This window comes from Apteryx mantelli, chromosome 15, assembly GCF_036417845.1.
Source record: "Apteryx mantelli isolate bAptMan1 chromosome 15, bAptMan1.hap1, whole genome shotgun sequence".
Classification (NCBI taxonomy): Eukaryota; Metazoa; Chordata; class Aves; order Apterygiformes; family Apterygidae; genus Apteryx; species Apteryx mantelli.
In genome coordinates, this window is record NC_089992.1 from 2,292,729 (window position 1) to 2,317,805 (window position 25,077).

Here is a 25,077-nt window from a genome sequence, read left to right on the forward strand (position 1 = left end):
GATATCTCCCAAGTCAGGGCAAGCTGCAAAGAAAGTGGCAGTGTGCTTACACAACATCTCACTCATTAGTAAGAAAAGCAGCTTAAATTTTCAGGACTACTATTCACTTAATCCTCTGGACCATGGGCATACAATGCAAACAAAACAACTTTAATTTAAGAATCATCCAGTTTCTAATTAAACAGCCATAGGCAGCTGGCTGGATACATTTTAATCAGTTTCAATAACCTATTGATTGGTATACTGAAGCCTAAAAAATTAAAAGTAAAAAGATGATCGGGGAATTGTCCCATCTCAGAACAACAGTAGAACCCTCTGTAAATAACTCCTCTTTTAACCATCAGCTAAATGAACACTTCAATACTGCAGTACAAAGTCTTCTGCAAAATTACTTTAACTAACAAGCAGAAATTTATCAGCTTCAGCCAAAATCAATGCTGAAATCAATTTGAACACTGGTTGTGTCTAAAGGGGCTCATTGGCAATTTAGGGAAATTACACCATGTAAATGCCTGTGCTTTAATTGAACAGTTTCATCAACTAGGCTGTGATTGCTGTCCATTCATTTATTTACTTTCACTGCAGCTACCATTCTGCAAAGGAATGGTTTTTGTCAGACTTGAAGGAGGTACTTTATCTTCATTTTATGCACTTTTGTGCATAACAGATTTTATGAGGCAGGCAAGTGATGGCTGGGGTCAAAAGAAACAAGTGAACAGCAATCACTGGTCAGTCTTGTTTAAACTGTAATGATAATACGCAGAAATTTTGTGAGGTATTTCCAACTTACTTTAGCTATTATTGTTACAATGCTTTTCAGTGCGACTAAAAATAAAACAAAGTAACCAAGAGAAACAGAAAATGAATGCAATCTGGGAAAGGAAAGCTAGGAAAGTGCTCTGCAGCTGTAACACAAGAAGGAAGGGAGATGTGATTTTCAGACCTCATGTAGCCACAGATTTGTTGGAATGCTGCTCAAAATATTTAACCTTCCTGTACTTCATTTTTCAGACCTACATCATAGCACTATGCTGGGATGATTAAGGTTTATAAAGCACAATGAGAACCTCCTATGGAAAGTATAATACATGGAAAGCAGTGTGATTGAGCTGACAGCGTGCTGGACTGGGAACTGGTAGGAACAAACTCAGTTCCTGGCTCTGTCACTACTTTGCTAGCTTGGGGGTGGGGTGGGGAGGACAAAAAAATCACTTCCGTTTCTGTTATATGCAGACAATGACATTAGTCTCCTTTGCAAAAAGTGCAGAAAAATCTATGCATGCAAGTATTTTAAAGAGGGGCAAATTATTCTTTCTGTATTGTTGATTCATACAGAAAAATGGCAATGAATGGAAGGGCAGAGAACTCCACAAGAGGCTACAAGAAGATGAGAGCACTGCTTAGATTTAGAGACTGGCTTTCAGCAACATTGAGAGGTACACGATATTTTTTGAAGAATACACCTGCACTGCAGAAACACTTCTGAGACAGCTCCTTCATGACAGCAGATGTGCTGGAAAAGCACCAGTGCATTGCATTAGAGGCAGAGAGACAAGCCAGAGACAGCAAACCTTGCAGAGCCAAAGTTACACGACACAATGATAAATTCCAGCTATTCCATCACCATCCCAGCAAACACAGCTAAATCACCTCCACCTTCCTCACTCTCAAACCAAGCAAAATCACCAGCTTCCTCACTCCAGAACTGATACCACTTTTCCCTGCTAATGGTACAGAGGATGTGCAATATACTTGGATAGCACAGTTTGCAGGCTGTCTTGCAAGAGATATCAGCTTCCCAGCTGTCTTGCCACGCACTATGTGTAATGCGCTAATGGGGCACCCCAAGGTTGGTTGAGATAGAGAATAAAGAAATGGGCATATGCTGGAATGTACAACTCAAGCGAACAGCAAAATTGCTCAAGTAAATTGCTCAAACAAATTAAGCTTCGGCATTTATCCGTATTTTCCCTAGCTATACGATTCTTCTGGCCGGTACATCATCAACAGCCACTTCTCTTCCAATTACTCAACTTATAGTGAAACCGTCTGGTTTAACAGCATTTTGTTAAGATGATAACCAATTCTCCCTTTCCCCTGCCTCTCCTTTCCAGATATTAGGTGACTTTACAAATTAATTATGGCATCACTGGGACTTCACGGTTATTGCAGTATGCAGAGTGATATCGCTTGCTGCTACTGAAGACTCCTCTAACAAAATCCAAGATTTACACGCCATACACAACACACCTTAAAAAAAACCCCAAGTACCTAAAACGCTACAGTGAACCATCACCTAAAAAGGATTCTTTGAACATTTCACTTATTTACAATTATAAAGCAAAAACTAGAACATACGAGATGAGATAAAAATATTCCTTTTGCTCATGTGTAAAGGAAGGAAACTGCGACACTTCAGATATGCCACGTGAGTGACAGACTTCACAGAGTAATTATTTGCCAGAGATATATACTTCTACCGTGTTGTATTAGATTCAAAATACACATAGCTAAGTATTTTCCTTCTAAATAATTTAATGTAACTACTCCTGAGACTGGCTGGTAGAATGCATACATCACATTACAAATCAAAATGTTAACACTATTTCACTGAAGTAAAGGAGCAATCTTACCAAAACATGGTCTCTCAGAGTTCTGCAGCCAATGATGGAACTAAAAGATGGAGCAGAGAAGCACCTAATTTAAATGTCTTTTGGACCTACCAGTGAATTATTTTTCAAAAAAGCAATTTAAGTGAATACCCTGGATGCACTGGTATACCAGTATTTTTTTCTGCTGTGAAGCAGTCAACACCGTACATTCCCCATCCTATCAACTTCTATAAAATAGTTGATAAAAAATTAGAAAGTCTGTTGCAAAGCTGGAAAGCTAAAACATCTACCAACGTAACAGTCTTGGGGTCAGTCTTATATGGTGCAAAACTCCATGAAATCAGTGGTAGCTAAGGGGTTCCAAGAATTCACAGAATCGGGCCTATAATACTCAAGGTAAAGTGGAAATCCCAGTTAATGATGTAAACCAACTAGAATGACTGGGAAACAGAAGAGAAAGATGCTTCCAGTCTATGCTATTGCAGATCTCATCGCTTTCCCTGACAATCTTTACTCAGGGAAGGGTACATACTTCCATTCTGTGTCAGAACTGTATATTCAAACAATCAAAAAGCATATATTTGCAGGATCTAACTCTATAATTTCTATCATTCCTTAATTAAGAAAACAGCATATCAAAAAGTAGGGGAAAAATAGGGCGTCAAACAACCACAAAATCCCTTCTCTTTTTACAAAAGGAAAAACATTTAGATTCAGCAAGTTCTCACTAGAAGTATTGCAATAAAGTATTGATTTTTACCAGACTCAATTGACTGAAAAGTTGTTTGTATAGCAATATTGGCCAAGCCAATATACTGGAACAATTTTGCTACACACAGTAATCAAGTGTATTTCTAAAGTATAATTATACTGTCATAAAAATAAAGCTAAGATACCTCTTTTCCAAGCAATAAAACAGTTGCAGTTGTAAAGAACCCAAATAAATGAAATATATTTTCTAACTAAACATAGCGTCTTCCAAAGAGAACAGAAACACCTCCCCTTTCCCCCCCTTAAGCCAAGGTTAGCATGAAAAGTGATCAATACTTCAATCTCAATAAACTATTTCAATAGTAGTTAATTCACATGGAAAGAGAGGCTGAAAATTTTTGCTCAGCGACCTGCGACACGCTATCTTGTTTGCTGAATGCTGATAATATATCATTGCCATAATGGATATGACTTAGTATAATGTGCTGAAAAGAAAGAGGAAAAAAAAAGATACCACACACATGCACTCGTTCTTTAGATTCAAATCAATACTACACACAGCCTTTTCTGAGACAAACCCACAGCATGGAATGCTTGAAGAGGAAAACAGCCAAACGTTTGCAATTAATTTTATTTGACAAATGTTCATTGATTTACTAGAATAAAATATATGTGTGCTGCTATCTGTGACTAGTGCAATCCAGCTACCTGTAAGTATTCCATTTTACAACTTCTTAGTGGATTGTGTTACACAGATGGTCCTTTAGCAAGGCTCCCCTTTAAAAAGGGGTAATTGTCCCAAAATAGGAAGTTGGGCCTGCTGGGTCTACAGCACCTCACTGCAGCATGGTAATTGCCAACTCCCTGCAACTGCAGCAAGCAGCAGCTCTTCAGGGATGAGAGAGTAACCTGGTGCAACTCTTCAGTCCTACGGAATAAGAAGCAAGTGCGGGAACATCTGACACATAAGCCTACCTTAGCAGTAGTCCAGTTTCGGGACAAAACTTATTTCAGATCGATAATCTGCTATTATTTGCATTGCCAAAAGTGTCAGACCTCAGGAACGGGTTAAGTAGCCACACATGAGAATGGTGCGCTCTCTGCAACAATGCGGGATGGCGCTCATGCTGCAGAAAATACTGTTAAGGCGCAGCAATTGATAATTTAAAATGTGAACATAAAAAGGAAAAAGAAAGGCAGGTAGAAATATTTTCCCTAATACAGAAGAGGAGTCATGTTTTTACAGTTAAAAATTTTTACTTTCCCAATTCCAAGGCAATTGTGATACTCAAAAAACACTAAACAAAGCAGATCACAGAATCAGCCCACACAAAGCAGCAAGTCAATGGAGAAGAGCTGCCAGAAGTGTTATGCATTCCCTCCTGTGCTATAATCTGCTGTTCCTTGAACATTCACGCCTCTGTCCCTTCATCACTCTTGCAGACTCTTACTAAAGTATTATTCCTTGGAAGAGAAAAACAGTTTTGTAAAAAATATTAAACAAAGAGCAGACACACAACTATACTGCCCTTCAGAAATGCAAGTCAAAAGGTGCAAGTTTGGCTTTACATAGCATTTCATTCCAAACTTCCCGTATGAATTTTGCAAAACATGGAGCACGTACTACGTATGTGACAATATTACTAAAGAATGAGACATTTTTATACCATCTTCTTCACCTAAAAGCACTGTATCATTTCACAGACTACATACACACAGCAAACATGGAATGGGGCTGTTTCTTGTGAGCGGGGAACTCGCAGACAAGCTGACAACTGGACACAAAGTTCAGCAGGTTCTTAATGAAAGAAGATTAGCAAAGCACACAGGAGTTTTCTCCTTCTCTCCCTGTCTCATCCTTACAAACTCTTCTCTTCAACTGTCTCATAATTATTCCTCCTTCACACTGTCTGCAGATTTCTCCCTCCTTTCACCTCTTTCCTTCCACCTTCACGGGTCATCCACCACTATCATCTTCTCCTCTTCCCTAACAAAGGCTGCAGTGTAACTTCAGAACCTTTAGGGAGGTTCAAAATGACCAGCAGTATCCGAACAAGGTCCATATAGGGTGGAACTGAAGGCACTGAACTTTAGCATGCTGAAGATATCTGCTAAACAAGCTCAAAAACTATTTGTGGGCACAGGAAGTGAAGCCCCTGCACTATGACTGCAAAAGCTAGAGAGAAACAAAAACACCGAGAGCAGGACAGATAGTAAATACAGTTATATTGGAAGACAGAGGTAAGGGGCTGACAATCCTATGCGGATTCCCCTGTTCTGTGGGACATTCCTTTCCCTAAATGGGCTTCAAAGCCTTCCACAGGCATCAGAGCACCTGGCTCTCCTTTGCAATGCTTCTCCCACTTGCACCCGGATCAGTACAGAAGGAAACTTCTCTAAATCAGAAAACAGCAGTAAGACACTGACTGGGCTGTAAAGTGCAACACCCTTTCTCAAAGCCTTCTTCTTGTAAAGTAAGAGAACATCATTTCTGCAAGTTTCTTGGTTTAGGAATATCTTTCTACAAGAGAATGTGAATGAATTTTCTGGGCTACATTCCATCTACAAGGCTAACCTAATTTCTGAAGAGTCCATTCAAAAACTAGGTTTTTCCCTTAAAGGTTTTGGAAGCCCATTTTCATTAAACCTTCTGCAAGGAGACCAAAGCCAGCTGTTTCGCAACGCTGGCAGCCAATTAGAAACTAAATGAAATGCACGGTAGCTTTTAAAACATTTTTTAAAAATGTTAATATCAAAGTTAAAGTATCTAAGGTATAAACAAAATCATAATGGGATGCTGGGTTACTGTATATGGTAAATAGCTCTCTGGAGGAAACCTTTATTACTCCCTCAGGGCTTTCTTACAAAGTATGGATTTCTTAATTCCTAGTGGAATATTTTTCATACACCACTGCAGACTATTAAGTACCAGATATTACATTATGTAGTTTAAACTTTGCACTATGCATGAGAAAGACTTTCCTGTTGAGAAAACTATATCTCTGCTATTATAATCTTTACAATATTAAAATTAATACTGGCTGCAGGGTATAAGCTTCACTACCAAAATTTGGGGGAGTTGATAATTTAATATATTCATCAGCCTGTGCGTAAAGCTGCTCATAAGGGAGGGAAGTCACCGCAACAGAGAAAGGGTATTTACTAATTTTGAATTGCTAGAGAAAGGCAGAGCAATAGTGTCATCACATCCCGCTGGTGTCACTCGCAGGATTGGGCTAGCAAAGGGCGTGGTAAGCTGGCAAGAATAATGGTATTGCAAATACCGAAGGCAATTCATTATGCTTCAGGACATTTCAAGTTCCACTTGTGAACCATTAACTTGTTACCCAGGAGGGATTCAAAGCTAAGTATTAAAAAGATAATAAAAATGCATCAGTCCTCATGGCACCCAGAAGCAGCTACCTTGCAAATATGTAAAGAGAATTTCTAAAAAGTTTATATTTAGAATTTATTTTATATTTTTTTCTGCATAGCAGCAATGGCCCACCTACACCTTATTGTACACATGAAAGAAAAAAAAACTTAAATTTTATTTTTAAAAAAATTTAAGTGAAATTCAACACTCACTTGTAGACTGTGCCTCCATTGCCATGACCGAGGATGTCTCGATACCGTATGTCTTGTTCATTCATCTCCACAAGAAAGAAAGAAAAACAAAAGAGATGTCATGCTGTGGATGGAAATGTCAAGGAAAAGCAACTCTAGGCCATAAACAACAAGCAGTCTGGGTCATTTCAAGTTCAGCTGCAAGAACGAGAAGATCAATACAACATTTGCTGTCCAATTTATAAAAGACGATACCAAGGGACAAAGTGATGGAAAGTTTAATGACAATTTGTTTGCCTGGGTCATTTCATTAAAGTTTGATAAAAGGTGTCAAAATGGAATGATATAATATAGCTCAAGAGGGTCAGGTCACAGATACTGATAGGAAAAGGGTCTCCAGAACAGCACATAACCAAAGCCAAAGTTGGAGGTGAATGGAAACAATCCAACAAAAAACTGTCATCTTACGTACGGCTGGAAAAGTTTATGACTTATTCTAGAATCAGCATAATTGATACTAATCGAATGATGAGGTTCTATCGGTAGGATTGCTCTGCAGAGGTTAATTTAACTACTTGTTAACTAAAGTGAATATTCTGCAGTAAAAATAGTCTTCAATTGCTATCCAATGACAATAATTTTCCTTCAGTTACATAACAAACTGCTGGCCTCAGAAGCTTCCTTCGCACTGGGACAGCTTTGCTGAGAGCGTGATGATACCCTCAGAGAGTCAAGTAGAAGCCCGATACAAGCACTGTACGGGGCAAGTGCTGGCACTCCGGGTCTTTCTGACGAGGATTTTAGAAGAGCCGATTACACACTGGCCCGCTAGATGAGCGATTCAAATGTAAAGCTACAGTTCAACCTTCTCCTGTACAAATATGGTTATAGTGATTTTCAAGCTAAGCCAGCTTTTCAAAAATCACCACAGACATTTTCGGAAAGTGCATGTGTACTTGGAGAAAAAAAAAGGAGGGGGGAAAAAAAATAAAAAAATCTTTCAACCACAATAAATTCCAGGCTGCACACATTTTCTATGCTTTAAACAAAAAAAAACAAAAACAAACACTCCATTTCCTGATCATTATGAGCAGTAAATGACTGGATAATTTCAGTTTTTAAATAATATTTTCCTAGAAATTTGTTACCAAATCATTATCTTATTTCTATAATCTATTTATATTTTATGGGATATCAAGTTAAACATTTTACATGAGTTGGCTTGGCAGCTTAAAGACTTCTTGTCATTTTTATGTGCTAAAAGGCATTTCAAAAAATACCTAATGATATGTCTGGTCTGTTATCACCGATGTCATTAGAGATCACGTAAACACATCTGAGATAGCTTTAAATTAGCAGTTTCAAGTATCAGTAGCACCATGGTGAGAACCACGCTGAGCTTGCCATAAGCTAACTATCTGTGTATTTATCCAACTTCTGAAAGGGCTTTTAAAATTCAGTGGGGACACGCGCCCTTCAGTTACTCGGCCACGTTTAAGCATCCACTTTCATACGATGTCAGTGAAGATAACAGGAACTTTGCCCCTGGCTTCAGCTGGAACAAGCGGGTGTCAGTAACAAGCTGAAATGCCTTAAACAGTCACGCTCAGCATGTTTTACCGACAAAGCGGAGTATTTAATCGATTTGAAATAGTATGTTTTAAGGACAGAAATGCTGAACTTTAAAATTTGCATTCTGTTCTTTCACTGTCTGAATAAAAAGCGTGCGTGTTTCTCACAGGAAACACTTCTTATTCTATGCATTTCTCTCAGCTGAAGGGCTGAATTTTGGTTGAAATTTTGTAAGTTCTAAGACAACTAGAAATACCTCAAAGCAGAATACCTCTGCATTATAACATATTTGTAGTTAAACCTGGGCCAGGTACCTTAAGGCAGTATGGAATGGGCCATTTAAGGGTCAAAATAAGTTTTCAGTATAAATGTTATCATTAAAACTGTCTTGCTTCTAGTATCAAGTCAGAAAATGCAAATAAAGAGGGGGCAAAACCACCTCATATGAGGAAAAAGAATTCATGAATGGGGTTTGAAAGATATAAAGAATCTCTACTGGATCCTTTGCAATAAAAATTTCCCTCACCATCTAATTTAAAGCACATACAGTGTTTAAGGACTTCTGCTCTCCTAAGCCTAGAACTTTAATTCTCTGGTCTTCAAGGTAACAGCAAACATCTCTTTTATACACTCCCAGGAATACACTTATAAACAAAACTGTATGAGAAATCTAATGAATCCACACTGCTGCAAGCACATTTATGTCTTCACTTCTGGAGGTGGGGGACATACATTTTTTGTGGTTATGCAACCTATAAGCAACTAATTGAGCAGAACCAGGGACATAAAGCATCCTCTCTTTTCTCCTGCTTTTTACTAAGTGGTAAAAAGTGTTTTCTTCACGCCATTCCCTAAAAGCCAATGAGCACAGCAGCTCTTTGCCCTGATGTGGCACTGCTCTCCCTCGCTGCCAGCCCGGTACCACTTCTTGTCAGCTACGCACAAAGGAGCGACCAGGAAGCGAGGCAGGAACAGGAGGACTGGGGTGGAGCAAGTATCTGCCAGCAAACGATAGAGAGATAAAGTGTGATTTACTGGCTCAAATAAAGATGCCAAAAAACATGTTGTGATTTATTTATTTTACTGGGAAAACTGGATTCTCAATCATAAAATGATAACATAATACAAAGGAACTTGACAGTATGGACTGGAATATTAAACCTGCAAAACCGAATTTGATTGGATGCCAATATTAACAGAATTAATGAAAAAGAGAAACAGACTTCAATTACGGATCAGCAAACAAAACGTCCTTTGTTTATACCTGCTGTTTTTGAAAGAAATCAGTGTCTATCTCTTGTAAATCATTAAAACCAAAATGCTCAATTAATCCTTATTTTATATGTAGAGGCCTGACAGAGGCAAAGTCCTATAGCCATACCTTTGCTTTACGAATCGAAGCAATAATGGTTTCAGAAAGCAGTCACACTCTATGAGCAGACAATTGAAGAGATTTAGTAAATCCCACTTTATAGAGCAGAGACTAATCGGAAAACACAAGCCAGTCAAATGTTTCTTATGAACTGTTGACACTATATCAATGCTGAATCAATTGGTGGCATTTACTCTGAGTGACAGAAAAGAAATAAATATTTATATCACATCACCTATATCAATGAACCTAGGCAGAAAGCTATTTCTAACCTGTCAATATTTGATTATCTTGAAGAATCATGTCCCCTTCTTTTAATGATTAATATGAATTCCTTATTAAACCTAAATGGAAACTACTAGAGGAATATCATTATAAATGCCTGAAAGCATAAACTGCCAAAAATAATAAAAAATAATAACCCAACCCACATTTAAGTAATGATAAGTGTGACTTAATCCCGCAAAAGGAAGAAAAGTTAAAGTTACAACCAGAAACTCATTTCCAGTTATGAATCTGTGACCAAATTTTGCAGAATACAATGCAGCATAACAAAAAAACATTTTCTCTTGAAAGGAAGTATTATATAACTCCTATTAGACCAGGGTGAAAAGGTAATATTAAAGCTTATTTTGCATTTTGTCTTTAATGGGCATAAGTAAAATTATTAATATCGTTAAAAGATTTTTGGTTCCTTTATACCTTTCTATAACTCTACTACCAAGGAAAAATCTGTAATGATCTATTGCAAGGTATACAAAACAATCATTTCTACTGCTTAGAACAAATAAAATGCCAAATTCAGCTTATGAACTCAATCATGAGAAAAAGGCTTTTATTCATGTTCAGTAATTCTATTTTTTTTGAAAATGATTCCAGAAGGGAGCCAGCAATAGTATGAATTATTAAGTTTCATTTTAAAAGTTCAAAAGCATGCTGTTAGTACTTATGTAATTTTAAGTTACCCAGAGAAATATGTTGGTTACACACAATTTTTAAAAAACATTTAACAAATCTACCTAGTAAGACTCCATGAATATTAAACTATGTCTGCATGTAAGGAATGCTGACAAGCTTAAAAATACATTTCCAAGCTGTATTCACAGGATTCGGTGCCAAATAAGCAAGGCTGCAATCCTGGGCTGCTAGACTCGCATTTTAAAGGGGCACTCTCATCTATTAGACCACAATGTTACAGGTGATACTGAAGGACAAGCATGAAGACCAGCCTTTATCTTCTTGACACGCTCAACTACAACTACTTGATTCATGAAATGCCAATGAGGCTTGGAGAGGTCATTGTGTGAAGGCACTGAATACGCATCTGAGATAATTAAGATTTCAGCCTTCGAAACATGGAGGGGAAGTGAACAGCAGTTAAGAAAATCAATAAGAGTCTTTTATTTGCAGTGACACAGATGTCTCAGTCAATAGAGCCTAATAGGCAAGCTTGATCGCAACGGACAGGTGCCTGCCTCCAAGGCTATCAAAGGGCTTTCACCATGACAAACATTAAAACATATTTATGTTGCTCCTGAAGAATCTGGGATTCTTTTAGGGTAGTTTAATTTAACGGTGTATATTTAAGGTCATTATACAACTGTGGGTCTGCACATATGTTCAATTCAAAATGGGGAATGACTGCTCCGTTTGTCCACTTGTCCTTCAATCGTTACATTAAACCTTTCACTTCTGGGTGCCAGAATCTGAATATCTGGATCAGAAAGAGAAACTAACAGGGCAGCTTTCTAGGACTTAAAAAAAGAAAAAAAAAAAAAAACAACCCACACAGCATAAGGGGGTTCCAAATAATGCAGAGCAGTTCCTTGCAAGAACGGGCTAAATAAGTACTGCCCTAAAAATACGAAGGTCATTCTACCTCAGCAGTTGACTTAGTTATTCAAAATTGATTAACTTTCTTCCCTGAAATTGTGGCAGCAGTGCAACATGTGTGAGGTACTTCAATCTATTTGGAGCTAAATCTGATTAGCACATTTTGAGAAATGGGAAGCAAATTGCTATGCCAATCAAAGTAAATCAGGACACATAACTCATTCATATCATGAAGGTTTTCATGGTCTCTCCTGTTCTGTATTAAAAGAACACATTACAACTAAGTGAGCAGTAAGCATCTCTCCACCTATCCGTGCTATGCCAGTCACTGCAGTATTAGGCAGTAACAAGACACGCATGTACCCAAGACTCAATTCAGTGCACATACCTGGCCATTTGCTAGTATTTTCTTCAGCTCTGCAGAAGACTTTTTTAAGCTGGGGAGGGGGAAAAAAAATCAGTTATTTTTAATGAATACATCATTTAGCTCTGTAAAATGAAGCGAAACCATACCAAAGAACAAACCATCAGATTAAGCTTATGGTTACATATTCTGGATAGATTTAACCTTAGCAATACAGACTCCCTCAAACTGCACACAGCAGAAATTGAGGAGCAATGAAAATTTAAAAGTATCACGATTATTTTCACCTTCACAGACTAGTGTTTTAGATATCTGACTATACTTTTCTACAATCTATCATTTGACAGTTCAAAAAGAGAGAACCAAAAGAGAGATCCTCACACACCATGTGTTTCAAAAACAACAGGAAAAATAAGGTTCTCATCTACTTTCAGGTACCTTATCTCATTTGAAGACCCAGTAAGGCATTACCCCTCACCAATTTTTATATAAATCTTCAGCAGAACGCACCCTCTGATGATGCCTCACTACCTCAACTGACCGTAAAGGTGGGCATGGGGAGTAGGTGAGTTCACTCCTGATTTACGTGTCTCAGTGATACACCTAAATTTAGGGAGATGAGTCCAGATCAATACACATATCCATTCCAGCTCAAATTGTTGTTGTGGTCCCTGTTCTTTTTCAGCAGAAACTATTTCTGTGTCAGCCTTCTTAGATAAGACAAAGTGACCCATATTATTTTTTCTAGTATGAAAACTTTAACAGAGTGCATCTATCAGCCTGGTATGTTTGGTAGGTAAAATTATTAGTGGTGCAAATTACTCCCCCTCCCCTATTCCCAAAATACTCATTAGCACTCCACCCCCTTTCCTGACAAACTCCATTCCTCGCACACTCAACACAGCAAACTGCCTAGACAGCAGTATTTCTGGAAAACTTATCCCAAAGAAACATTCTGCTCTTATTACTGAAGTTAAAAAAGAAAAAAAAAAAAAAAGGAAAGAAAAAAAAGAAAGTACAGAATAATATATTCTTGAAAGGCATGCGCACGTGTCTTGATCACAGATCATTATTAACAAGAACAGCAAAAACACAGATTTCATATTTGGTGGCTTTGTTCTTTAATAGGCCTCTTGTTCCCACGACTACTTTAAAGAAAAATTAAGTTTTCCACGGAAACATAAGTTGATCTTGTCATCTTTCATGACTAACAATTTGTGAACATGAAACAAAGAGAGACTTTCAATTACTTCAAAAACAAAACTCATAGTGCAGAAGGTTTTGGAAAAGGAATGGCAATTAACCACCAAATAAGGTGACAAGAATCTTCTAGAAACCTCATTTTCAACGCACTTTAAGAACAAGCTCAAAGTACAGGAAGTACTGAAAGCCAAAGCACAACGGGGACAGAAGGAAGCTTTATTTAGTTTAGTGGTATGACGGATGGGGAGAAGGCCTGCAGTTCAGAGACATTCGTATTTGCTTTAAGAAGTCTCGGACAGGACCTTCACTCTTGTAACAGACAGCAACTCCTCCTCAAGGGATGGGGGGCAAACTTGGCCTCCGTGGATTTACACAGCGCACTGGCTTCTTTTATCCCTCCTGTTAGCAAAGCCACTAAGTGGATCACCAAAACGGCTTTTAGTGATCCGTGAAGCCGGCTCCTCACTGCCGCAGGACTTGGGCACTGCCGTCAGGCGCGTGGAGGAGCGGCCCCTCTTCAAGGGGCAACGGTGTCACGTCACTCGTACCCAGCCCAGGCAGGATGTGCTGGACAGTCACCCACCGTATCCACCTGCGGTGTTTGCCAAAAAGGGCACCCCATCTTCACCAACTAGACAGGCTTGCTTCAGTATGATTCTGTCTTTGATCACATTCATCCCTGTCAATTTTTTTTTTAAATGTTCTTGGAGAGAAAAGGGAGCAGCATACTAATACATGGTTAAGTAGAATAACTAATATTACATTGCGTACACCTATTAGAATCAGAGTAATTTAGGTTGGAAGGGACCTCTGGAGGTTTCTATTCTCACGTTTCAGCTTTTGACTGTTGCCTTTTGTCTTTTCAACTATATACCTATAAGAAAAGTCTGGCTTCATCTTCTTCATATTTCCTTTTAAAAATAAACAAGACGTAAAACAAAAAAGTCATCATTCAGTATAGCACCTTCCTGTAACTTAGTTTATATAATGCAAGGAGTTCATAGATCTTTATACAGGTTTTGGAACCATGGCTGGAACTTGAAAAGAAAAATAAGGGAGACAGACTTCAAAATTCTGCTGAAACTATATGAAACAGGGCACTTAAGATGTTCGGATTTTTCAAAAATCTAATTCCATATTAATGAACTTCTTGAATTGGGTATCAAATTTTAAAATCAAAAAATCCTGGTATGAGATAAGCAAAGACAACCTGAACCTGCTAAGTAACTCAAAGACCTTTTGATAGAGAGTGATTATTAAATCAATTAAAATAAATGCAGTTCTGGCTCAGTATTGGATATATACAGTATATATACAGTATTTCAGTGCTTTATTAAGAGCAAAGCCATCTGAAACATCCTGCAAAGACATTTCTTCTGGCAGAAAATATGTCTACTGAACAACCAGCAATATGAGTCTAACAAGATCCATGAATCAAGATAATTTTGCCTTCCCCACTTCAGTGTGTCCAGTAGTCGTATTGATAAAGTTATTCAACACCGAGCTTATCACTGATAACTACTGCACGCAAGGTTCCATTCCGTTATAATGCAACAAAACAAAACAAAACATATACTCCCGTTCTTGACTCTTACCTATTGCTTGGAAGGGAATCCGAGACTGCTGAACTGCTATTATTAGCAGACCCTGCTCGCGTATTTACCTGCAGGCAGGGAAAGAATCTTTATCAGTCGTTTGTGTTCAGAGGACACTATTCTAATTAACCTGTAATTTGCCATGAATTTCTCATTTCACTATGAAGGTTAATTAGCTTGTTGCTAGGCATGCCGATGGTTGAGGTCTTGCCTGTATGTAGGTTAGCAGGCTATATAATTCATGGACTGCAATATACTATCCTTATATTTTAAATGCTTAGTTAAATAATAAAGAAAAAACAGAAATGGTATGTCTACCATTTATTCTCATTTTAAAAACTAAACAGTCATTTAATATATTAGTAGTCTTCTGCATTTCAAAATGGGTATGTTTACAGAAGCAATTCAGTAAGTATACGTGAATGAATCAAATAACTTAAAATAATTTCATTGTAGTGGGTTCCATACTTACATAGATTACTTATATCAAATGAATATAGGTTGCTGGTTTTTTTAAACCATTCTTGTGCTAGTAGCAGATATTAGTTGATCAGCTGAATATTAAAATTTAGGAAGCTTATTAACAGAGGTTGAAAAAGAAAAAAAAAGGCAATACCGTTTTTAATAAAATGGTATATACAGATATTGCAGCCAACACCCAGCAGATGAATCTTTCTCCCACCCTCATAAAAAAAATCTGCTTGTCAGAGCTCAAGAAAGTGCAGTTTTATTTGACATTTCAATAAGTGGAACACAGCATTACAAATCCATCTAACTTTACTGAAACAATTATTGAAATTCGTACCTTCAGGCCATGTATGTTCCGTTTCCCAGGAGGCTTGCAGGCTGAAACAGTAATTGACTAAATTGTAGAACACATCAGGGCCATTTACAAATTTGCTCAAAATGAATCTTTTAAAAAGAAATGAGGGTGACACCAAAATTAGCAGAGAGAAATGATTGAAAAGTGCCTCACAAGACCCAGAGTGGGAATTATGAACCAGGATTTTTAACTTGCAGGAGTGAGCATTTATAAATGCTAAGAGCTTTCTGACACCATGTAATATAAATTCTAATTTCTGCTTAAAACACATCAAAATCAAGAGAACTGTTAGCTAAAATTATCAGATTCTTTTTGTAATTCAAATTAAAATCAATATCTTATGTCATTATATTTTTACATGCTGTATTTTTCTGACATTTAGCAGAATTATTTGCAAGATGTATTTTAGAAGAAGCAGCTGCCACACATTTTAAATTAGTCATGTTGCCAAACAGAGACAGTTTGTTTTAAACGTGGAAAAAATGTCAGGGAGCAATAGCAGTGAGTCTCAAGAAAGCAAATACTGGATAAATGCAATACAAAATGCCACATCTTGGCCACAGATGTGCAAATGTGGCACCTTATTATGATGTCTAGGTTTACAGAGGGACATGCTGCTTGAGGAGAAAGTATTTTCTTAGAGTCTCTTGAACTATATATTGTCTTGTTTTTCCATTCGGTGGATGTGCTTTTGTCAAATGTTAAAGCCACAAAGGCTTCTAGCTACATGTTACAGACAGTTCCCATTTTAAAACTACAGTGCCCTACAAATTGTATGTTAAAGGGCCTGTCACTTTTGATTGATTGTCTGAGGAGGGATGAATTTGATTTTTCTCTTTCTCTGATGCACATGCATTTCACTTCAATTTTTGACAGCAGGAAACAGAACTATTTATTAGTCAGAAGGACACAGATGATAGTTATTAAACACATCAGTTAGGGCTGGGCCAGGCCATGTGCCTTTAAATGACATTAGAAATTACCATGTGCGTCTTAAAGACGACAAATACTATGATACTGTGGGCATGAAAAAAAAAAAAAGAGAGAGAGAGAGAGAGAGAGAGAAAATATTAAACTATTCTAAAATACATATAAGCATACTAGAATTTTTCCTCAAGATATAGAAATCAACATTTTGAACAAGATACAAAAATATATGTCAGGTATCATTTACCCCACTGGCCATAATGGCTTTGGTAACAAAATCATATGGTTTCAATATGAATTGTACTGTTCTTATGTGCTCTATGTAGTAAGTGATATATTTGCCTAGCATTCCACACGAGGGTATATATAATATAGATGGGATATAGGTATACGTGGGTGCATTTATATACACAGGTTTAACTTCAGTGTGAAAAAGAACTCTGACTGACTATCTAGATAACAAGAACACAATTTTTTTAAATATACAAAAGATACTAAATGCCGCTTTTTCCCCCTCAAAAACCTTAAAATTATGAAATGAGTACAGCAAAGCCAAGGTAACAAAGAGTGGCACGTGGACATTTACTACTGGCAGGCTTGGTGGAACACACGAGGTTTCAGAAGCTGTTTGACTGGAGAGAGCAACTGGAAGGAAGAAGCAGCCCTCTGGAATTAAGAGAGGCAGAAAGGGAAAAGGAGTCAAAGGAAGAGCAGGATTGTGAAGACACTTCTTGAAAAGGGAGACCCTTAAATAACAGGCAAAAAACCCTGCATGTTACTGATGAAGCTTTAAACTGCAGTGTGCAGAGAGGCACAGCCAAAAAGATATGAAAGAAAAGTGCTTGTGCTGACAAAATTGGGAATGTTCAGTAGAGAGGCAAGATAGCACTTTTTTTGCCAGAAGACAGAAAAATTGCAGGAAAGCACATTTTATTCAATATTGCAGAAAAGCAGCAGCAGAACCTAGAGGTAGTCTGGGTATGAAAGGAGTGCAAGATTGCTTTAAAGCTGTAACCTAGAAACAGGAAGAATAGATGTTTTAAGAAGGTGATTTGGAAAGATGAAACAGCAACTCAGCTCTGAAGCAATTTAGAATAAGTAAGCGGCAAGCCATCTACGAGGAAATACCCAGCAGACACGTGCGTAGTTGGGCTGACTGTGAAAAAGCTGAGATAATAAACAGGGATTGTATCCTCATCAGAATGGAGACAAATTCCAAATCTATACAGTCAAAGAAGATTATTCTTGGATATAAAACTAACAAGGAAAGAGGCAGGAGCATTCTGTCTTAGAGTAGGAGCAGAAATCCACATGGCTGGTTCTTCAGGAACAGCTCAGTTACCCCAAAAGGAGAATCTAAAAGCAGGTTAAGCCTGATCTGTAACCTCAAAATGTCCTTTAAACTCTTGGTCATGACAGCTACTGAGCAATCTCCCACCACAACTTCCTTGAACTGTCTGCTTAAAGGGAAAGAGATCCAATTGCTTTGCATTTCCAAGAAGGGCTCCCCACCTACTAGGATCATCTAGTAAATCATCATTTCTCCAAGCTACATGAAAGTCTAGCATTTTCTTTCTTGCAAGAGGTGGTCAGTGTTTTTTCAGATAGAGCATATGTCAGTAACTAAATGCCTTCTACAGGAAGAGACAGGTTCAGGGGAAAGGCTGAGACTCATCTCAGCTTAGGAAGGGGCAAGGGGGCAGAACACAGTCTTCCCCTTGTATAGCTGTCCTTGCACTCAGCACTTACCTGAACTGCAAGGAATCGAGTCTGCTGATTACCTAGCATTCTACAGCTAGGACCTCCATGAGGTCCCTCTCGATCAGATCCTGCTAGGCCGAGTTATAAAAAAACCTTTGCATTCCCCTTGACTTCAAGTCTCTTTTCCATAGGAGCTTACTAAACTACCAGGAAACCCAGCTTCCTTTTGAGACCTTATTAGCATGTGTTTGAAAAGACTGTTGGTTAATTGCCCAAATCAAACTTCAGAGAGTTGTAAGTAATAGAAGTCTAGAATGTTTAATTGGGAAACTCATAGTATGATTATTTGTATAATATCAGTTAAGTGAGAAGAGTTTAATTTTTAATTATTTCAATTAATTTATTGCTGGGAGATTTACTTGGAGAATTTAAACCTTATCTGTTTCATCAATTAAGAACCACAGATTCAAAGATTGGCTACTGAGAACATCTGAATGAATCAGAGGAATTATGTAATGTATTAGTCTTTTATTAACCATTATTTAAGTTCAGAGAGAGAGGCGCATTCCCAAAAATCTATGTAGCTGCCTATGGATTTTTGTTCAGGATGTAAATGACCTATTTTTTAATTGCTTCTCAACCCACATACTTGATTACATCTTTCCCTATTCAGGAGAGCTATTAAAGTAACTTGTGATCATTTCAGTACCACTGCTAAGTCCCTAAATCTCAAATAAAATGTGTCATCCATAGAGCTTCTGTGACAGACATGTTCCCGTTTTCAAAATGAACAATGACAGTCACAGTCCCCAAGTCTGTAAGACTGATTAACAATATTACAAGATTAAAGATCTTTAGAAAAAACAATGTTTGTAAGTACCTAAAACTTAAGTTATCCATCTGCTTTGGTTTGAATACATGTAAAAACATCACCAATGAGTTTTTTTAATGTACAGAAATATGTACTATGCAAACTGAATCTTGTTAGTCTAATTTACTTCAGTAAATTAGCTATTTTATATGCAATAACTGTAGTTTTCACTACACTCCCTACAATAATGAATTCTTCTACCCAAATTAAGAGGTAAACATCACGTTATGTGCATTTAAACCTTCTGAAAACATAACTGTTGATGAAACAGTTTACTGATATAATCATTGTTGATTAGAATTTGTTAAGCATTACCTCTTGGATATATCTGTAGAGGCTCTATTAACTGTCCATTTACTTGCTGTTCCATTACAGTGGTGTAATACTGCAAAGAGATTAAAGAAAGAGATTACTCAGTAATGTATGAATAGTAGTAAGAGCACTTAGAGTGTTAAATTTGCATTTTTTTTAAATTGCCATTATACATATCAGAATTTGAGAGTGCTTTCCTACCATTTGCAATGTTCACGCAATAAAGCGGCACGCAAGGATCATAACTGAAGGGCTATGATAGCCACTACTGTACTGAATCAAGCACAGGGATCTGTTATTGGCCCAACCATGCAGGTTTCGGGCTCACCTGAAACCTGGGAATGTTTCAGAAGACTGAGTAAATGGCACATTTACAGCAAACACAGCAGTTACCACACCTGGAGAAGTCGGGGAAAAAAAGTCAGTCAAATGCGGAAACAAAGAAACATTGTAAATATAGTAAAAAAATTATGCAATCAAGAAAACTCCAAGGGAGAAAAGAATCTGGAAACTATCCAAGAATTTGCAATGCTGAAGCACAACGAGGGCACTTAGGGCCACATGCCACAGAAGCAGAGAAGTCGTGCAGTCCCTTAGCGTATCAGTTTAAGGCACAGAAGGGTATACAAAGCAGCGTTACTAGAAAGCCACTGCAGACACCAAGACCTTGGACAACAGCGCGTGGACTCTACAGGGACTGCTAGCAGGGATCTGCAGGGAAAGTTTATTGATAAAGAAAGGCTAAGAATGTACAAAAAGGCTTGGGTTTTTTTTTTGGGGGGGGGGGGTTCCTCCCCTTCTTAAACAGGGAAACAGACTGAGTATCTGAGACGACAGAAAATACTGAATGTGGCATGAGGAAGACTGAGATGTGGCATGATAAGGAAGAACAGTGGGATTAAATGGAGAATTAAATTTGGATTAAACAACTCAGAGTCTTTCTTAGCCTTTCAGAACTGGCTCTTACTCCTTGAGAAGCAATGAGCATCCACCAGATAAGACATTTAACAGTAAGACCAGTAGATGTACTAGATGTACTAGAACAAACCCAGAGTGGAAGATAGACCTTACTAAAAGTTTACGGTCTAACCCATACATCTCTGATTATGATGTGTATTAAATATTGAAAGCACATCACAAAGCATGCAATCACCAAACATCTTTGAAGCAAAAACGCTGGCTGTGGGCCAGATCTTCACGGCATAAATCAGTGTAGCTCCACTGACTTTCATGCTAATTTTCACCAGCTGAGTGTGGTCTAAGACTTCAGAATGTCACTGTTATGAGTTTTTTGTGATGCTATTACTCAAATTGGCAAGATTAAATGTCAACAGAAAAAAAGTCTCTGTGGAATCAAACACGTGTATTTCACTCACACCAATGATTTCCCATAAAGCATTCATTTTTACTCATGCAAATAAAAAAAATAAGAAAACAGTTTATTAACTACTTAATGTTATAAAACACTTTTCTTTCCTCTTATAATAGGATCAAACATGCGAACTATAGTAAGCAGCTATTAGCTGGTGTTACTAAGATTGCACTAAATCAAATCCCACCCTCTCTTCATAAAACCACACGGGACGCGGGAGCTCCAGATCTTGCACTTCAGGCCCAGGTACCTTTACGACAGATTGAAACTTGACTACATTTGTAACGCGGCTCTGTGTGGGCACCAGCGTCAGTTTATGTGCAGAACCTCATTCACAATTTCCTTTACAAGACAAAGATCCTAAACTGCTACAACAGTCCATTAGCTTGGCACAAAGAGAAGCTTTTCAATGTTTTTGTTTTTCTTATTCATATCAAGAAGCAGGAAGAAATTTCCTTTTGTGAAAAAACAGTTAGGAAGAAACCTGCTGAGGGTATGCAGATCTGCCTAGCTCAGCCTCCTATGTGTACACTTAGTACCATGCCTGCTGCTAGAAGCATTTCCCTCATTAAAATCTCACCACAAGATTTTTGAGCAGAGGATCTGGTTCACATTAGTGTGCAAACGTATAAATACACAACTTAAATAAACCCATGACACACGCTTTCACTGTGCTTATACAAAGTCAATCGTTACAGAAGTCCACTGTTTTGGAAAGGACCAAGAGGTTTTTCAGGAATGGGATGGACTACCCCATAGACTTATTTTGTATTGTGGGGTCATGAATAACAAGCCAAATCCTCCCCATGTCCCCAGACCCCTTCAGAAAAGTGTGTTGCTGGCACCTATTAGTTACGGAGCAGTGAAAGAATCTCCTGCTCCATAGGGGGGCCAAAACTGTTTAAAAAATAAAAAACTATTTTTTTAAAGGGGCGTTCTATGACCTCAAGACATATACATCCAGTATAAACATATTACATACTCTTCAGAATACTAAACTAAAATAAACATACAAGAGACTGTTTCTTACAAAAAAAAAAAAAAAAAAAGAGAGAAGGAGAGAGAGAGAAAAGAGAGAAAGAAATGTGGCCCTCTCCATTACTCAAACAGTGATGACAAGTAAATGAAATATCAATCATGTAAGCTGTCAACCTTTTGGGACAGCAATAACTGTTAACAAGTAGTCTGGAAAAATTGTCTGAAAATGACTTGTCCTCCACATATGAGCATTTGAGGTTTCCATGGAAAATTAAGATGCCAGTGGCTATTTGGAACATTGTTCAGGTATTCTTTTTAATGGAAAATTTGCCAGTTATTGATCCAGAGCATGTACCCCTTGCTTTCAGAAAGCTGCAAGCAACTTTCCAATCAGTGGCTGTCAAAAAAATTACTGCCTTTTTATACTGATACAAGACAACTGCTAAAGTGCAGCTCTGCTGCTACTCAATGTCTCTCTTTAATTAACTGTAATGCACAATAGAAAAAATAGTTTTATTGATCACCCCACAACATTTGCATAGGTATTACATGAAGTATTTCTGCATATTCCAAAATAATTCCAGACCTGCCTGAATCACTCTTACTGTCAACTTCTGAAACGAAAGAACCTAAGAATAAAAGGTCACATAAGATGCAAAGCATCTTGTCCCATCATAATACCTTACTTTCATGGAACAGACCTGTACTCTCAAAGAATTATTTTTTCATTTTTATACCGAAATCCTTCACTTCCATTTTGGAGCGCACTAACAGAACTGCATCACATCAACATTCCTAGAAACATTCAGCAGCTGTTTCATCCTCCAAACATTCGTTGCAGGCCTACAGCATCATCACCTTGAGTGGCAGAGCCCAGAGTCTCACCCACAGTATCTGCTTTCAGAGCACACGCTTTGCTAGAGCCAAATGCTACAGCCCATTTTCCCAGCATGGGGCTTATAGGTTAGGCTACAAGTTTCCGTTTATAGTCTTAGATACGGCCTCATGTAAAATGCCATATTGCAAAAAGTTAACTACGCCAAGCAGAACAAACAGGTATCACCAGCCCCAAGTAGCTCAGGTATTTGATGCTGAACCATCCGGCTATGTCCTCCCGGTGTATAAATACCTGCCAGAGCACAGGGCATATGAAGAGAATCGTTCAGGAGCTGGGACAGCCAGCAACGTGAGTCTGACCACATACATGTGCCCCTACACCAGGAACACGCACAGCAATGAGGTATAATAATCTCGCACTCATGTCTAACGAGTTGTAACAATGGACTTCTAAGAGCAAAAAATCAGTAACTTTTTCCCCTAGTGTATTCTTCCAGATAACAGTAGATTCATTCTTTTCCTTGTAGAAGATTCACTTTCTCATAAACATACCCTAAAATGACAACTATAGGAAGTCAGAAAGTTAAAACATCAACGCAATACTGAAGTAGCCACCTAGTTTAAAACTTAAGGGAAGATGTTCAGAAAAGAAAAACTGCTGAACTGGAAAGAAGTCATTTACAGACATCTCATAATTTGTAGGGAAAGTAGAGGGTTGCTCAGGCACAACTCTAATGTACTAAAACTTTAACAGTAAGCTTGGAAGCATAGCAAAAAGATGACCTTACAAAGGCATGATTAATTGTAAAATTTTACCAGGAAAATTCAAGTGTTCTAGCATAATGGCAATAATGACAGACATTTTTTAAGGAACAGCAAGGAATACATATGTCAGAGGAGTTCCAGTGGGGAAGCATCACTGGTGATCTATTGCACAAAACAAAACAAAAGAAAACCCCCCAAACGCATAAAAAATTCCCTCGACTGGAACAAGTTTTTTCTCCCCTTCTTTCACACAACTGTCTTATGCTCTTTGATATCAAACTTGGAATACAATGGTTTCAGCTCCTCTGGAAAAAAAATTCCACATTATAGAGGCTTATTTAATAAATCCCTTGAAAGAGTTCTGTTTTACAGAGATCAGTCACCATCATCTGGAATCTGCACTTCTTTCACCCTAGGATTAAGTCATTGACAATGACTAAAAACCCTCTGAACCAGTGTCTACTAACAGACTTCCACGTGACTAATGGTCTACCCAAGCCTTCACAAGGCAAGTTCTGGTGTGCGGAAATATCTATGCAGAAAAGCCATAATATCTGCAGAAAAATCTCTGCAGATATCAAAGGATCAGAACTTCACAGAGGAAGCCTTCTCTGGGGCCAGCAAGAAAACATAAGCCCACTTCATTAAAAACTTTGACTGTTTGATGCATTTACGTTCTAAGTTCACAACACAACAACGTTGTTTTTTGCCAAACACTAGAGAACACGTACCCAAGAACAAGCCATACAGCAGAGACTTAGGCAAGACTGAGATGATCCAAGCATGTTCTTTCTCTACAACAGGGAACTGAACCTCGATCCCTTACTTAGCAGCTAGTTGCTTTATGAAAAAGTTTATAGACAGGGCTGCAGGAACAAAAGGATGAGTACAAAACATGGTTGCTTTTGACTGTCATTAAAATAAGCCCTAAGAGTGAAAGGGCAACTTTAACATTTTTATGATGATGAGGACCAAACTAAACCAAGTTGTTAACTCCTACCAAAAACACGTGACTGGCACTATACAGCATTTGTTTCCAATATGTTCAAAGTTAAGACCATTAACATAATATAAAAGCAATCTCTTGTCAAGAGGCGCACTTTATAAGGAACTAGCATTCCATCTGACTTAGAGGAAGAATACTCATGAAACTATTTGCTATTTTCTTGCTTATCAATTTCATTTGAAAGGAAATATTAAATGGAAGTTTTCACTTACATCTGCAGCATGAAAGATACATTTTTAAGCTATACTCAACGTGTTTTGTTTCAGTAAGTATCCCCATACTTTATATCTGTAGAAAGATTTTATATTTATAGGTATCTATATAGAGAGATTTTATGTACATAAAGATATACACATACACACATATATCTCATATTAAAAAACAGAATATACGACTTTAAATCTTCTATGAATATTGAGCCTGAAGCTAAAATGTAACTCTTCCGTTAGGCGGGGTGAAACGGTCTCCAGATGAAAGTAGATTTTGAAAAATTTTTAGAGCCCAGGGGTTCATTTTTAATGAGCCGTTACTTTAAGTACTGCATAAAAAATACAAGAAATTGATAGTCCATTTAGCTTGCACTATACCTAATGCAAAAGTCATTAAGATGCATTATTCTTAATGTTTATGATATGATCAGTAAGTGTACAAGTCTT

At 37.7% G+C, this 25,077-nt stretch overlaps 1 protein-coding gene across 2 annotated transcripts in view; it reads right to left on the bottom strand.

Moving 5' to 3' along the window:
* MAP2K5 (mitogen-activated protein kinase kinase 5) overlaps nt 1-25,077 on the bottom strand; it is a 145,898-nt gene that overhangs the window by 106,917 nt on the left and 13,904 nt on the right. For both annotated transcript variants that reach the window (XM_067305489.1, XM_067305488.1), the window contains exons 4-8: nt 19,467-19,536; nt 15,635-15,675; nt 14,830-14,897; nt 12,056-12,104; nt 6,912-6,976 (exon numbers count right to left, since the gene is read on the bottom strand). In XM_067305489.1, the coding sequence (XP_067161590.1) occupies nt 6,912-6,976; nt 12,056-12,104; nt 14,830-14,897; nt 15,635-15,675; nt 19,467-19,536 (293 nt within the window). The remainder of the gene's footprint in view (nt 1-6,911; nt 6,977-12,055; nt 12,105-14,829; nt 14,898-15,634; nt 15,676-19,466; nt 19,537-25,077) is intronic.